General features: G+C 41.5%; 1 protein-coding gene across 1 annotated transcript in view; it reads left to right on the forward strand.

Moving 5' to 3' along the window:
• Window positions 1-553: 553 nt before the first annotated feature.
• slc6a3 (solute carrier family 6 member 3) overlaps window positions 554-16,293 on the forward strand; it is a 42,101-nt gene continuing 26,361 nt past the window's right edge. Inside the window, exons 1-5 of the mRNA XM_033048323.1 lie at window positions 554-888; window positions 2,734-2,865; window positions 5,611-5,842; window positions 8,693-8,831; window positions 13,782-13,916. Coding sequence (XP_032904214.1) covers window positions 603-888; window positions 2,734-2,865; window positions 5,611-5,842; window positions 8,693-8,831; window positions 13,782-13,916 — 924 coding nt within the window. The 5' untranslated portion in view covers window positions 554-602. The remainder of the gene's footprint in view (window positions 889-2,733; window positions 2,866-5,610; window positions 5,843-8,692; window positions 8,832-13,781; window positions 13,917-16,293) is intronic.

The raw sequence follows: 16,293 nt of genomic DNA on the forward strand, positions 1-16,293 counted from the left end.
GTTTATTTGTGAATAGTGCAGAAGGCTATTTAAAATATTGTGTATTTAAGTAGTTTATCACGAAATAATATAAATCAAGTAATAATTAAGCAGAAAAAAAACAAATCTGTTCGCTGAATTTTGTATTATCTAAAACATTAAAATGTATATAACAGTTATATTAAACATAGACACAAAAGGCTGGAGTAACTCAGCGGGACAGGCAGCATCTCTGGAGAGAAGGAATGGGTGACATTTCGGGTTTCGTGACTAGGGAAAGGAAACAATTAACTTATACTGCCCATAAAGGTACAGGGACCACTGCAGAATTGTGTAGAAATCATAAACCTGTATTTATTCTACGTGTATCCTTTTAAACTAATCTCATCCGCGCACATCATCGAATGTCGCGCGACAACTACATTGATAAAACGCTGAAGGTTTCAAATGTAGGGCTCCTCCACCTCTCTGTTGTTTCTTGATGTGGGGATGTTTGCGTGAGTTCCATGTTCCTGTTTCCGCAGTTGGAGCGGTTCCCTTCACTGACATGCTTCCTTACAATTGCAGTTAAAACTCAACCGGCAAGTCGAAAGGAGTTCGAGCGTCAGCAGATCCCGATTCCCATGATCAAAGGGAGACTCCTCGGCCTGATGTCTTCTGTAGTGGCCCCAGCCCAAGAGTTCAACAAGATGGAGACCAAGAAGGTGGAGCTGATTTTGGTAAAGGAACTGAATGGCGTGCAGTTTACCAACTCGGCGCTTGTCCCGTCGACTGGGGAAAGGGAGGACGAGAACCAAACTCGTGAGACCTGGGCTAAGAAGATCGATTTTCTCCTTTCAGTTGTCGGCTTTGCGGTGGACTTAGCCAATGTCTGGAGATTCCCATATCTCTGTTATCGCAACGGCGGAGGTAGGACGTTTAGACATTCACCTTAATATCCGCTCATTTTTAGCACCTTTCCTAATTGGCATCATTTTGAAATCTGTACTAAGCGCATGTCGGAGAGGAATACGCTTAGTACAGTCTCATAATCTGAGGAAAGACATTCTTGCCATAGAGAGAGTACAGAGAAGGTTCACCAGACTGATTCCTGGGATGTCAGGACTTTCATATGAAGAAAGATTGGATAGACTCGGCTTATACTCGCTAGAATTTAGAAGATTGAGGGGGGATCTTATAGAAACTTACACCATTCTTAAGGGGTTGGACAGGCTAGATGCAGGAAGATTGTTCCCGATGTTGGGTAAGTCCAGAACAAGAGGTCACAGTTTAAGGATAAAGGGGAAATCTTTTAGGACCGAGATAAGAAAAACATTTTTCACACAGAGAGTGGTGAATCTCTGGAATTCTCTGCCACAGAAGGTAGCTGAGGCCAGTTCATTGGCTATATTTAAGAGGGAGTTAGATGTGGCCCTTGTGGCTAAAGGGATCAGGGAGTATGGAGAGAAGGCAAGTACAGGATACTGAGTTGGATGATCAGCTATGATCATATTGAATGGCGGTGCAAGCTCGAAGGGCCGAATGGCCTACTCCTGCACCTATTTTCTATGTTTCTATGAATGCACAGGATAGGACATTGCATGGATTAAAGTGGCAATGACCGTTTGATAGTTTAACCGAATGTCTCACGGGTTGGACACTAAATTAGAGTGAACTCGATGTTCCTCGGAGATGTTGTCTGACCCGCTGAGCACGAAACTGGTCCTTCGGCACACTGAGACCGCGCCGTTAGCGATCACCCTGTACACTAGGACTATCCTACACACTAGGGACAATTTACACATTTACCGAAGGCAAATTAACCTACAAACATGTACGTCTTTGGGGGTGTGAGAGGAAACCGCAGCACCCGGGGAAACCCCACCAGGTCACGGGGAGAATGTGCAAACTCCTACAGACAACACCCGTAGTCAGAATTGAACCCGGGTCTCTGGCGCTGCAAGGCAGCAACTCTACTGCTGCCCCTTGTTTGATTTTCTTAGAGTGTACAGGACGTGGTTTTTCCTCTTGCCAGGCATATCCCGTTTCCGATGATATCCGAGTTTGTATCAAGTTGTAAACATTAAGTGCTGAAGGATTTCAACAGATTATGTAGCATTCCGGGGCAGACACTTTAGACGCGACCCGAAACGTTGCCAGTCCAGATGCTGCCTGACCCGCTGAGTTCCTCCAGCACTTTGTGTTTAGCTCAAGTTTCCAGCATCTGCATTCTCCCGTGTCCCTCTTTGTATCGAGCCATTTATCTGAATTTATACTTAGGAAGCTACTCGTATTATTAGTCGTGAAGTACTCATCTTAAAATAGTTTGGTGTAGCGGTAGAAATTACAGCGCCAGGGACTCGAGTTCGATCCTGAATTCAGGCGCTTCTCTGTATGGAGTTTGTACATTCTCCCTGTGGCCTGCGTGGGTTTTCTCAGGGTTCTCCAGTTGCCTCCCACACACCAAAGACGGACAGGTTTGTAGGTTAATTGGCTTTGGTTAAAATTGTAAATTGTCCCATGTGTTAGTGTGCGGGGATCGCTGGGACTCGGTGGGTCGAATGGTCTGTTTCCGTGCTGTATCTCTAAAACTAAAAAACGAAAATAGTTAATTTTAAAAAAAGCGATTTTAAACAAGAACCTGTGCACAGCGAAAACGTGTTGCCTTAGAGATCGCTGCCAGTCTGCCTGGACAATGGGCAAGTCCGTAACAGCTGTCCACCCACATCTCCAATCTTGTCCCTGACATGCTAAATGTGTTCTGTTTTCATCTAGGGGCTTTTCTCGTTCCTTATTTATTCTTCATGCTCATCGCTGGAATGCCACTGTTTTATATGGAATTAGCGCTGGGCCAATTCAATCGACAAGGCGCTGCGGGGGTTTGGAAGATCTGCCCCATATTTAAAGGTAAACAGTTCCTTTGCATTCACTTGCAAACTCGGATTTCAACTCCCAATCATTTATTTTTCGCCTCCGTGAAAAGGGTTGGTGTAAATGTCCAATATACGTCTCTTTGTGAAAGAATCTGATGTATAGTGTTTAACAGTGTTTCTGGATATTCTTTAAGGCGCTAAGAGCTGGTAACTGCAAAGCTAACTCTACGCGCTGAAGAAGGGTCTCGACCCGAAACGTCACCAATTCCTTCTCTCCAGATGTGCTGCCTGCCCCGCTGAGCTACTCCAGCTTTTTGTGTCTAGCTCCGTGCTGTTTGCCGGGTGCTGCGTATGACCAGGATCTAACAGCTACTGTTTGCATTGGGAGGTTGCTACTGACCGCGAGCAGAGCCCAAATGGAAGAAAATCACTTTAAAATTGGTGTTACAGCGATATGTAGTATGGATATCCTGCACAGAATCTTTGACAACCTCATCTTAAGTGTCAAATGCTGCAGGAAAAAATGCTTGAATAATGCTTTTTCAATTGGTGACACTGTAAAAGTCCTCAGTCACAACAACATACAACATACAGTCACAACAACACACCCTTTCAATTATGTTCAAGTTCAAGTTCGCAATTATTGTCACATGCACCAATTAGGTAACAGTGATATTTGAGTTACCATACAGCCATACAAGAACAAAATACAATACAATACAATTCAATTTATTGTCATTTGGACCCCTTGAGGTAGCAATGTTACAAAATTTTGAGATTTTAAAAATCAAGTCTGTAATTTATCCCATCAGATAAAGCATAAAAATAAGTTTAATTTGACATCTAATTCACTTTCATATCTCAAGTATTTAAAAAGTTATGGCCATTTTCATACTCGGAAATGAGCATCTTGTTCCCTATTGATTTTCTATGGACATAACAAAAAAGTTGTGATCGTGAACAGTCAAAAGCCCATAACTTTCTTAAAAATTAAGAGAACTGAATGAAATTTTCAGTTATCATAGATTGAAGCATTCTGAAACAAATATAAAATAATCTTACTTGGATGACCTGAAATTAAAGCATATAATTAGTTAGTTACCTAATTGTAGCTAATTTCAGACTTCAATTACTAGATCTCAACATCTATCCATTTCTTAATAAATGATTAACATTTTTAAATAGCCTAAATGTCCAAATAATATTCACAAATAATTCACAATAAAACATGATTTTAAAATCTCATTTACATTAATTTATAGGCCAAATGGAAGGAATTCAGTGTTCAATTGCTGTAAATAAATGCCCATTTAAATCAGCTTTCTAGCGGGATCCTGTGGAACGCGCTGGTTTAGAACGTTCACATTGCGGTAGATTTGTGCCTCAAATGCCGAGAAAAATACTGCGCGATATAATGGGCCCAAATTGAGCTACTCGCAATATTAAACTTTGTATAAAAGGATCTTTAGAAGCCCTTTTGAATGTAAAAATATACAACCTAACTTCTGCTATTTTCTTTATGAGACTCTGCGGTTGCTGACGGTCGCGGGTTTAAAGATTGATTTTTAAACTACTATAACTATTATTCAAGGCCTTTAAACCTAATAATAGCTTTTGCGACGGGGTCTATCAGCGATTTTTCGTTAATAATTAACTAGGCTGAACATTTTCGATTGGAACAGCTTAGAGAAAATCGCGTTTTAAACCCGCCCCCTCTAAACGGCGCCAAAATCGCGCACAACCTCAGCGGCAGATCTTCAACGACGCTTCAGGTAGGCTTTGCAACATACCTACTTGAGGTCCAAACGAAATGTCGTTTCTGCAGCCATACATTACAAACAAATAGACCCAAGACACAACATAATTTACATAAACATCCATCACATTGCTGTGATGGAAGGCCAAAAAAACTTCTCTCTCCACGAGAATGCAATTCACAATAATTTTAACATAAACATCCATCACAGTGGAATCAACATTCCTCACTGTGATGGAAGGCAATAAAGTTCAGTCATCTTCCTCCTTTGTTCACCCGTGGTGGTCGGGGCCTTGAACCCTCTGCACTGCCTCTGCCGACAGCCCGATGTTAAAGCCCTTTGGTCGGGATGATAGAGACTCCGGCGTTGAGATGGAACGGAAACACTCAGCCTCGACGCTGGAGTCGGCCTTTTCTTACCGGAGAACGCGGCTTCACAGTGTTAAAGTCCACAAGCCCCGCGGTCGGAGCACTTCCACAGTGATCCTCGGCAAAGGATCGCTAGCTCCGCGACGTTAAGTCCGCGCCGCACTTGCGGCTTAAAGCTCCAGGCCGCTCTCCAGGAAAGGCCGCACCAATCCAGTTGTTAGGCCATGGGGAGGGGACGGAGACATGATACGGAGAAAGATCACATCTCCGTCGAGGTAAGTGACTGAAAATGGTTCCCCCCCCCTTACCCCCACATAAAAACATACCGAGAAACATTAAAACATACATTTTAGACACACTAAAAATAAAAATTATAAATTATCTTCAATTTAGTATTTTTCTTTGCATATCTCTCGTTTCCCTTATCCCTAACCAGTCTGAAGAAGGGTCTTGACCCGAAACGTCGCCCATTCCTTCCCTCCATAGATACTGCCTGTCCCACTGAGTTACTCCAGCCTTTGTGTCTATCTTCAGAATTCATTATAATGTGCGAGGGAATTAAGATACAGTTTTAAGATCTGATTTATTGTTTACAAATAGCACTGGAGGACTACAGCTGACTTTGATTCCCTGTTATTTGCACCATTGCTTTAGGAGTTGGCTTCACAGTGATCTTGATTGCATTGTATGTCGGTTTCTATTACAATGTCATCATCGCCTGGGCTCTCTATTACCTTTTCTCATCCTTTACAATGGAACTCCCCTGGATCCACTGCAACAACAAGTGGAACAGCCCTAATTGTTCCGAAATCACCAACTTTACCCAGCAAAACTCATCCACAAAATATTATGAGTACAAAAACAATCCCGCAGCTGAATATTATGAGTAAGTAGAAATGTTTTATCATAATTACTCATTGTATCATGGGATGGCTTTCAAAGTATTGGGCATTGGGCTACAACTAATTAAATTGTAACATTAGTTCTGATATGGTGGGATTAAGTATGATTCAAATGGTCACCACTCAAAGATGTTGTTACAGGGTATGTTCCACAGCAAATGTAATTGTTAGGCTGGCAGTAATTGAAAGTTGACACATCAGGTTTTCTGACATATACATGAAAAAAATAATGATGGAAGTCTCTCTCTCTCTCCCCTCTCCCCTCTCCCCTCTCCCCTCTCCCCTCTCCCCTCTCCCCTCTCCCCTCTCTCCTCTCTCCTCTCTCCTCTCTCCTCTCTCCTCTCTCCTCTCTCCTCTCTTCTCCCCCCCCCCTCTTCTCCCTCCCCCTCCCCCTCCTCCTCCTCCTCCTCCCCCCCCCCGCCCTCTCTCTCCCAGCATCACAACATATGTTTTCTATTTATTTTCCTAATCTCTTCTATATCCCCTTATCTTTGAAGAATATGTCTGAAGAAGGGTTTCGACCTGAAACGTTGCCTATTTCCTTCGCTCCATAGTTGCTGCCTCACCCGCTGAGTTTCTCCAACATTTTTGTCTACCCCTTATCTTTGGTTTCTTTTACACTCCCTTCTGAAGGATCCCATTGACTATTATGTCTTTCCAGTCCATTGTTTCTCCCCAGAAGCGTTGGCATTACTATTTTGGAACAGAATACATTGCTGCAAATTGTGGCTTATGAAGAAAGAGATAAGGAGTTAACCTTTCAGGATGAGAATCTTTCATTGCTCATTCATGCACTTTCTCTCCTCCCCAGATGCTTCCTGACTTGCTGAGTATTTCTAACATTTTCTGTTTTATTCATGACTGTGTGGCTGGAGAAATGATATACGAATTAGGGCTGTCTCTACAAGCTAGATAGGTCACAATCTAACACGTATGGGACAAATGCCCTCACTGTAGGGGTGTTGCTCATGCTTTTGGGGAATCGGGAAATGGTAAAATCAGTTGGCAAGTTTGGAAATAGAACATAGGTGTTTGGGAGTCAAGGTATTTAGAAAGGCAATACGAAATGAAACGGTAGAAGGCATTGAGGGGTGTAAGCAGAGCCAGAGTGTATCTGAAAAGAATGGAGCATGCAAGTGAAAGGGGGCACCAGCAGATAGTGAGATGAAGGAAAAATATTAAAATAATATTTAAAGCACTATCAGTATTCACACAGTAGACACAGCAGTGAGATACATGATTTGGCAGCAGAAATAGAGTATTATATCCATTTCAGAGATATGTTTGTAAGGTCACCAAAGCTGGACCCTGAATATTCAGGGATATGTGACATTTTAGAATGAGGGAAAGAAAGGGAAAGGAGGTGGAATAGCTCTACTTATAAACTGTAATGTCCAGGTTCAGGAATTACTTCTTCCCAACAACCATCAACGATCTCCAACTAAACTATGAACTACGAACTGCCTTGATTGCACTGAGGACTTTGGGCTTTATTTTTGTTTTGGCATCGTATTGTTTTGTTTTTTCTAATTTATTGAACAACGTTATTTACTGAGTGTTTACATACCTGTTTTGCTGCTGCAAGTATGAATTTCATTGTTCCATTTAGTGACATGACAATAAAACACTCTTGACTCTTGAAAGGTTGAGCTCAATGTAGAGGTGGGACATGACAGTCTCAGATGCAGAATCAGCTTCAGTCTCAATATGAAATAGTAAGAATTCACCTGTAGTAGGAGTAGTATATAAGGTCCCTCAACAGCAGCTATAAATTGAGAGGGAAGAGGGGGCTTGCAAGAAATGGACTGCAATAATAACTAACTATACAGATTGGACAAATCAAATTAACAAGGGTAGTCTTCAGGCTGAATTTGGAGGGGGAATCTGGGATAGTTTCCCAGAGCAATGCATTGAGGAACCAACCAGGGGAAGGCCATTATCTGTTTTGTGTTGTGCACTTAAACAGGGTTAATTATTAATCTCATAGTAAGAAAGAGTAATCACAGCATGAGAGGATTACAAATTTAATTTAAGGGTACGGCACCTTGGTCTGCAGCCAATGTCCTAAATCTAAATAAAGACAAGTAAAAGTATCAGGGAAGGGGGGGGGGGGCGGTGGCACAGTGATAGAGTTGCTGTGCTTACAATGCCAGAGACCCATGTTCGATCCTGACTATTGGTGCTGTCTGTTGAAAAACTTTCCAGACTTCAGTTGAACCAGAAACTATTTAACTATTGCTGGTAAGTAGGAATGTTGCCCCTTATTGCAAGGGATATGGTGTATAAAAGTAGTGAAGCCCTGATGCAACTTTAAAGGGCACAGGTGACACTACACCTGGAGCACTGTGTACAATTTTGGATTATGAAATTATTGCCGCAGCTTAACAGGTTCGTAATTGCAAAACACACAGATAATACATAATACATTTTTTTAAATTGAATAAATTAGTAACTCTAATACTGTTGTAAAAAATAACGAAGTCCTTAGTGCAACCAAGAACACAGTTTTCAGGCTCTTGTACCTTCTGCTAGATGGTAGGAGTGATGAGAGCGTGGCCAGGGTAGTGTGGGTCTTTGATGATATTGGCTGCCTTTTTGAGACATCACCTCCTATTGTTACCTTTGATGATGTGGAGGTTAGTACCTGCAGTGGACCTGGCAGTATCTACTACTTTGCTGGTTTGTAATAGTGGAACTTGCCGCTCTGCAGAGGGAAGTATTGCAAATTGTAATGCAAATTAATCATTGGGTTTATGAGAACTAAATTAAAGTGCAAAATGTTACCAATCCATTCTAGCCCTGGTTAAGAAATTCATGATAATGTTTCTAAACAGACGGAGTATGCTTCACCTTCATGAAAGTGCGGGGATCCATGATATTGGCAAACCCAGGTGGCAGCTCACTTGTTGCTTATTTGTGGTCATTGTCATCCTCTACTTCAGCCTCTGGAAGGGAGTTCGAACATCAGGCAAGGTAAGCTCATTATTCTGGTATATTCAAACATTACATAGCTGTCAGATTTAACTAACTCCATATAAGGCAGGTTATCTTATCGTACTATTGTCGCGGTGTCACTTTAAACATATTCAATTTGCTTTAAATGGTTTGGGGTAATATCCTGAGTTGGTGAAAACCATTGCCTTCATAATCACAAAATGTTTACAGCATAGAAGGAAGGAAGGAAGTCTGTTTAAGGATATTGTTAAGGCAAAGATAGATAGATTATTGATTAGTACGGGTGTCAGGGGTTATGGGGAGAAAGCAGGAGAATTAGGTTATGAGGGGAAGATAGATCAGCCATGATTGAATGGTGATGGGATGAATGGCCTACTTGATGGGATGAATGGCCTACTTCTTCTGCTATCATTTATTAACATGATGTGTTTGGATTATCAGATTCATTAAACACCATGCAAGGACAGTTAGCTCATCCCACTCTTCTGTACTTTTCCCATAGCTCTGCAAATTCTTTGCATATCAAGTGCATATTCAGCTCCGTTTTATATATAATTGAAGCCATCTCCACTACTCCCCCCTGCAGTTCATTCCAGACTCAATGTGTCAATGCACCTTTCCCTGTTTTACTTTTAAATCTTTTGTCAATTACCTTAATTTAATTTCCCTTGTTTCTTAACAGCCTTTCTTCTCTGTGGACACTTTGCTTGATTCTAAATACATGTATCTATTCCTCCCCTAACCACACATTTTCCAGGAAGAGCAAACAACCATCTCTAATCTCTATAACTAAAGAAGTCTGTCATTTTTGGAATCATTTTGGTAAATTTCTACTGCAAAGGCTTCATATCTTTTCCAAGGGGTCACACCCAGAACTGGAAAAGATACTCCAACTGTAGTTTAATCAGTGTTTACAAATGATCATCATAATTCTCTTGCTCTTTACTCTTTTACCATTATATACTTTTACAACCATTATCTGAACCTGCCCTGCCATTTTCATTTAAATATTCACATTTATCCAAATGTCTGCTCTTGGACCTTGTTTAGAATTGTGCCCTCTAGATCATTGCTTCTTCTCATTCTTCTTATCAAAATGCTATTCATATTGCTCAGAATTAAATCTCATCAACCATCTATCCACTCATTTAATCAGCTTGCCTATATCTACTTGTAGCAATGTCACAACATTTTGAGATTTTAAAAATCGTCTGCAATTTATCCCATCAGATAAAGCATAAAAAGAAGTTTAATTTGACACCTAATTCACTTCTATGTCTTCAGTATTAAAACAGTTATGGCCATTTTCATACTCTGAAATTAGCATCTTGTTCCCTATTGCTTTTCCATTGACTAAATTCAAAAGCTGTGATCGAGGACAGTCAAAAGCCCATAACTTTCTTAAAAAGTAAGAGAACTGATTGAAAATTTCAATTATTATAGATTGAAGCATTCTGAAACAAATATGAAACAATCTTACTTGGATGACCAGAAATTAAAGCATATAATTCGCTAGTTACCTAATTGTAGCTAATTACAAAATTCAATTACTAGATCTAAACGTCTATCCATTTCTTAAGAAAAGGTTAACATTTTTAAATAGCCTAAGTGTCCAAATAACATTCACACAAGAATTCACAACATAACATGATTTTTAAATCTCATTGTCATGAATTTATAGGCCAAATGGAAGGAATTTAATGTGTAATTTCCGTAAATTAATGGGCATTTTAATCACCTTGCGAGTGGGTTTTTGTGGAACGCGATCGATTGAAATGAAATCAATCTACAATATAAAGTGAATGAGTAGTGTATTATTTAAAATAATTCTCATTAGCTTTTACTTAATTTCAGCATCACAAGGAAAATGTATTATATTAATTTAATAGCTTAAATTAAATTTTCTGATCAATTTTTGTCTCTGATCTAATTTATTTTATACACCCTAAAGACAGACCTTGCTTCAACTATATGCCTTAGTCGGCCTTAGGCAATTTGACCAGACAGAATAAAGTGTTGCACTTTTCTTTTCATCTGGATACATTTCCAGTAACCAAGCATCCGACTCTCTCCCTGCAAAAACAACTGTGCAGTAGGGTTTTCAATTAAATCATGGAAAAAGCTGGGAGATTTCTGCCTAAAGTTTTCAAGAGGTTCACAGAGCCAAGTCAATGTAAAAAGATAGGAATGTGGACACAAGGAACTGCAGATGCTGGGATCAGGAGCAAACCACAAAGTGCTGGATGAAACACGCTGGAAAGGGTACAGAGAAGATTTACGAGGATGTTGCCAGGACTAGAGGATCTGAGCTACAGGCAGAGGTTGAGTAGGCTGGGTCTCTATTCCTTGGAGTGCAGGAGAATGAGGGGTGATATTATAGAGGTGTACTGTATATGATCATGAGAGGAATAGATCGGGTAGATGCATAGATTCTCTTGCCCAGAGTAGGTGAATTGAGGACCAGAGGACAGGTTTAAGGTGAAGGGGAAAAGATTTAATAGGAATTTGAGGGGTTTAATAGGAATCAAAGGGTGGTGGATGTATGGAACAAGCTGCCAGAGGAGGTAGTTGAGGCTTGGTCTATCCCACCATTTAAGAAACAGTTAGACATGTACAATGGTCGGACAGGTTTGGACGGATTGGACCAAATGCTGGCAGGTGGGAGTAGTGTAGCTGGGACATGTTGGCTGGAGTGGGCAAGTTGGCCCAAAGGGCCTGTTTCCACATGGCATCACTCTATAACTCTATGACTCTATAACCCAGTGGGACAGGCAACATCTGTGGAGGGATTGGATATGTGATGAACTTAATCTATTTATTCCCTCCACAGATGTTGCCTGATCCACTGAGTTCCTCCAGCAGGATAAGGGTGGGACTTAGAAACATAGGAAATAGGTGCAGGAGTAGTCCATTTGGCCCTTCAGGCCAGCACGCCATTCAAAATGATCATGGGCTGATCATCCAGAATCAGTACCCCGTTCCTGCTTTCTCCCCATATCCCTTGATTCCGTTAGCCCTAAGAGCTAAATCCAACTCTCTCCTGACTCTGTTGTATACATTTCATGATCATAAAATGACATACCTTGGCCAATTTTGGAGATTTATATTCAATATCCAATGAACTTTACAAACACACCCAAACAAATATTTTTGGGTGTACAAATAGTTCTGGCATGTCCTGTCAAATGCAGAATGCCCATATTTATTGGTAGATTTGGAAAGGCCAATCTACGACAGGATTTCCTTGTAGGGACAGAGTTCAGTCTTGCTCTCATGCCCCAGCATTTACACTTAGGAGGCACCTGATGAATCTTGAACCAGGTCAGATCTGGTACAGCACTTCATTGTGGATCAAGTGAAAGGCAAAGTACTCCTACTTCATTCTTTCACTGCATTTAAACGTCTTAAGTGTTTAAAATTATTATTTTTATATAATAGAATGATTGTCAATAGCATTTATATTTCAGTTAATAATTCAGTTTTGATGGTTTTAAATATTTCCAAATGCCAGAAACATTTAAAAAAGAAATATTTCCAAAAGTTTTTGCAGCCAATACTCTGGCTCTAGCGCTTTCCCAGGTACAAGAGGCTGTCGGATATATCTCAGGCAGGGCCTTCCTCACATCGGTACTCTTGGCTCTGCAGCTGCTGGACTGGTGGAATCACTTTTTCACACAGAGAATTGTGAGTGTGGAATTCTCTGCCTCAGAGGCCAGTTCTCTGGATACTCTCTGCCTCAGAGGGCAGTGGAGGCGGGTTCTCTGGATGCTTTCAACAGAGAGCCAGATAGGGCTCTTAAAAATAGTGGAGTCAGGGGATATGGGGAGAAGGCAGGAACGGGGTACTGATTGGGGATGATCAGACATGATCACATTGAATGGCGGTGCTGGCTCGTAGGGCCGAATGGCCTACTCCAGCACCTATTGTCTATTCTAATGACCCAAAAGCCTTTGATGGTAACAAGCTTGTTCAAGACCATTGGGGTGTTCCAGGGGCAGTGCCCCAAAAGTGTGCGTGCTGAGGCAGGGTTGGAACTGAATGTCCTCATGCTCTGCCTCCTGGGTGTGCAGGATTGTATCTCATAGAGTCTTACAGCGTGAAAACAGGCCCTTCATCCCAACCTGCCCACACGGCCAACGTGCCCCATCTACACTAGACCCACCTACCTGCATTTGGCCCATATCCCTCTAAGCCTGTCCTATCCATGTACCAATCTAACCATATCTAAAATGTTGCAATAATACCTGCTTCGACTACCTCCTCCGACAGCTCGTTCCATACATCCACCACCTTTTGTGTGAAAAAGTACCACCTCAGGTTCCTATTACATCTTTTCCCCCCCTCAACGTAAATCTATGACCTCTGGTTCTCGATTTCCCCAACTCTGGGCAAGAGACTCTGTGCGTCTACCTGATCTATTCCTCTCATGATTTTGTACACACAGAGTGAGAGTAAGTGTAGGTGATCTGTCCGGTCAGCAGTCCAGGTCAAGCTGAAACAGCCCATTTTATTCGTGTCCAAATTAATTCTGATATGATTCAGCTGACATTAAATATGATGTTAAATGTTAGCTTACACTGAGCTAACATGGTCTGTATTGGCTGAATGGCCCCTGTCTCTGTTTTGAGGAAATATGAACATTAGTGTAATCAGGGGCAAGGAAGTATCCATGAACAGGTACATCGATGGGAAAGGGATGTGGGACGAACGCAGGCAAATGGGTCTCACTTAGATGGGACATCTTGGTCGGCATGGACAAGTTGGGCCGAAGGGCCTGTTTCGAAGCTCTAAGTGAAATTAACATTTGTATCTGCAAAATATGCTGATACTTTATTTTTAGGTATCACCATCTTAAATAGAATATTTAATGTATAACATCATTTATCTTCGTATTAAATGCTTTGCAGTTAATTAAATCCACAAATGATAAGTGTAAGAGTAAATTTGCTTTTCTTTATTACACAACAGGTTGTCTGGATTACGGCCACAATGCCTTACATTGTTCTCACAATTCTGCTGCTTCGTGGAATCACTCTCCCTGGAGCGATAGATGGAATCAAAGCATATCTAAGTGTTGACTTCTTACGGCTTCGTAAGGCCTCGGTATGTTTTTAAGATTAACATATCATGCCAGCTTTTTACATCTGGTTATAAAGCAGTCGCATATTTCTTCCCATAAAAGAAAGTATGGGCAGGAGTCAATTATTTTGTGCAATTTTGCTATTACAATACTGTAGCTTTTCATCCACAAATGTGAATTTATGGAATTCCCTGCCACAGAGGGCAGTGGATGGATTTAAGAGAGAGCTAGATAGAGCTCTAGGGGCTAGTGGAGTCAAGGGATACGGGGAGGAGGCAGGCACGGGTTATTGATAGGGGACAATCAGCCATGATCACAATGAATGGCGGTGCTGGCTCGAAGGGCCGAATGGCCTCCTCCTGCACCTATTTTCTATGTTTCTATGTAACTGATAATCATCATTCAGGCTCAGCTTTACAGGTTTGGTTTAGTTTCGTTTAGAGATACAGCACGGAAACTGGCCCTTTGGCCCACCGAGTCTGCGCCAACCAACGATTTCCATGTACTACCACTATCCTCCATACTAGGGCCAATTTACAATTTTTACCGAAGCCAATTAACTTACAAACCTGTACGTCTATGGAGTGTGGGAAGAAACCGAGTATCCGGAGAAAACCCACACAGTCACGGAGGGAACGTAAAACTCCGTACAGACAGCACCCATAGTCAGGATCAAACCCAGGCCTCTGATGCTGTAAGGCAGCAACTCTCCCGCCTCTGCTGCTAGGTCTCCTCAGCACGTTGAAGGTTATGGTTAGATAGCTGAACGATTTCACCTACTGACATTGCAGCCTATCACTTCTTCCTCAAGCATAAGTTTTGGCGCTCATTGTGAGGTTGTAATTTGGCCTTGGGCATCGCAAGAACTTTGTTTTCCTCAATCTACATGTAAGGGGCAACAAGCAAGGCAGCACCCTCAGCAGAGTTCTGGTTGGTGAAGGAGTTGCCTGAGATTTCTTCCCGCAGGACTTTATGCTGCAGGGTCCACACAAAAATGAGAAGGAACAGGATCAGATGAAAGATGTAAACTTGTACCACATTGCTTTTGATGCTGAACCTTTGGTGGACTCTTGTCCACAAGAGCACACTTGAAGGCCTCCTTGTGGAGTTCTTTCCTCAAATCAGCAATCTTTTTTGATAATTCACTGTTTTGAGGAAGGGTCAGAGTCCAAGGTCAGAGCCCTATATCTAAAATTCCTCATTTGTTGATGATATCAACCTATATATTAAGTGCCAGATTATATGGCATTTCCTACTCTCTTTTACATGCATTTTATTGTGGAAGTCATAGGATATTATTGTTGATGCAGCAAGCAACAACGGAGTCACTAGTCTTTGAAATTGTTAACCCCCCTCCTCTCATGGGCCTGCCCACTCACACTCCCTCCCGCACTCCCTCCTTCTACTTTAGTTTAGTTTAGTTTGGTTTGGTTTATTGTCACGTGTACTGAGGTACAGTGAAAAGCTTTTGTTACATGCTAACCAGTCAGCAGAAAGACATAATTACATTTGAGCCATCCACAGAGACGCCTTGACTCGGTGTTGGCTTCTTTACATTACTTGAAACACCTTGGAATTGTTCTGTTATAACTGACAGACTAGTTGATTTCAGAGGGCTCTTGAGAGTCACCCATGCTCTTGTAACTCTATAGTCACTCATAGGTCAGACTGGGTACAGATAGCAAATTCCAAACCCCTTCCCCCAAAAGCACAGAAGGTACCAAACAAGTTTCACAACAATCCAGCAGTTTTGTAATCTTTCATCTAATGCTAGTGTTTCTTTATTTCTATGTTGTTAACTGCAATTAAATCCCACAACTGCCTTGGTGTGAATTAGATTATTAGTCAAAGTCTGCTGACTTAGCTAGTGTACCACGACAATAAACATACTCTGGTACCCTGTTAACCAGCCTAAACATCCTTTGTTTGCATACATAGCGCATTGTGGCTACCGTACATTTGATTTATAAGATATACTATATTTACTCACCTTGGCTACTCTGACACCATTTCTCAAATCTGCAACCACTATCAAATTAAAAGTACATGCAGTGAGCACAAGAGCACAATATAGTCGAGGACGGAGTTAAAGGGAAAGAGAGTAAAGGGATGGTTAATGACCCCAGAATTAACGGGAAAGGAAACTCACAAAGGGATAGGAGAGTATGGCCAAGTGTAATAGGGATCGATGTGAAAGGTGAGATGCGTAAGGAATTAAAAGTATTGTATATGAATGCGCGAAGTATAAGAAGCAAAGTAGATGAGCTTGAGGCTCAGTTAGAGGTTGGTCGATATGACATTGTGGGGATTACCGAGACGTGGCTGCAGGAGGATCGGGCCTGGGAACTTAATATTCAGTGTTATACATCCTATAGAAAGGATAGGCAGGTGGGCAGAGGA

This window comes from Amblyraja radiata, chromosome 2, assembly GCF_010909765.2.
Source record: "Amblyraja radiata isolate CabotCenter1 chromosome 2, sAmbRad1.1.pri, whole genome shotgun sequence".
NCBI classification, from domain to species: domain Eukaryota; kingdom Metazoa; phylum Chordata; class Chondrichthyes; order Rajiformes; family Rajidae; genus Amblyraja; species Amblyraja radiata.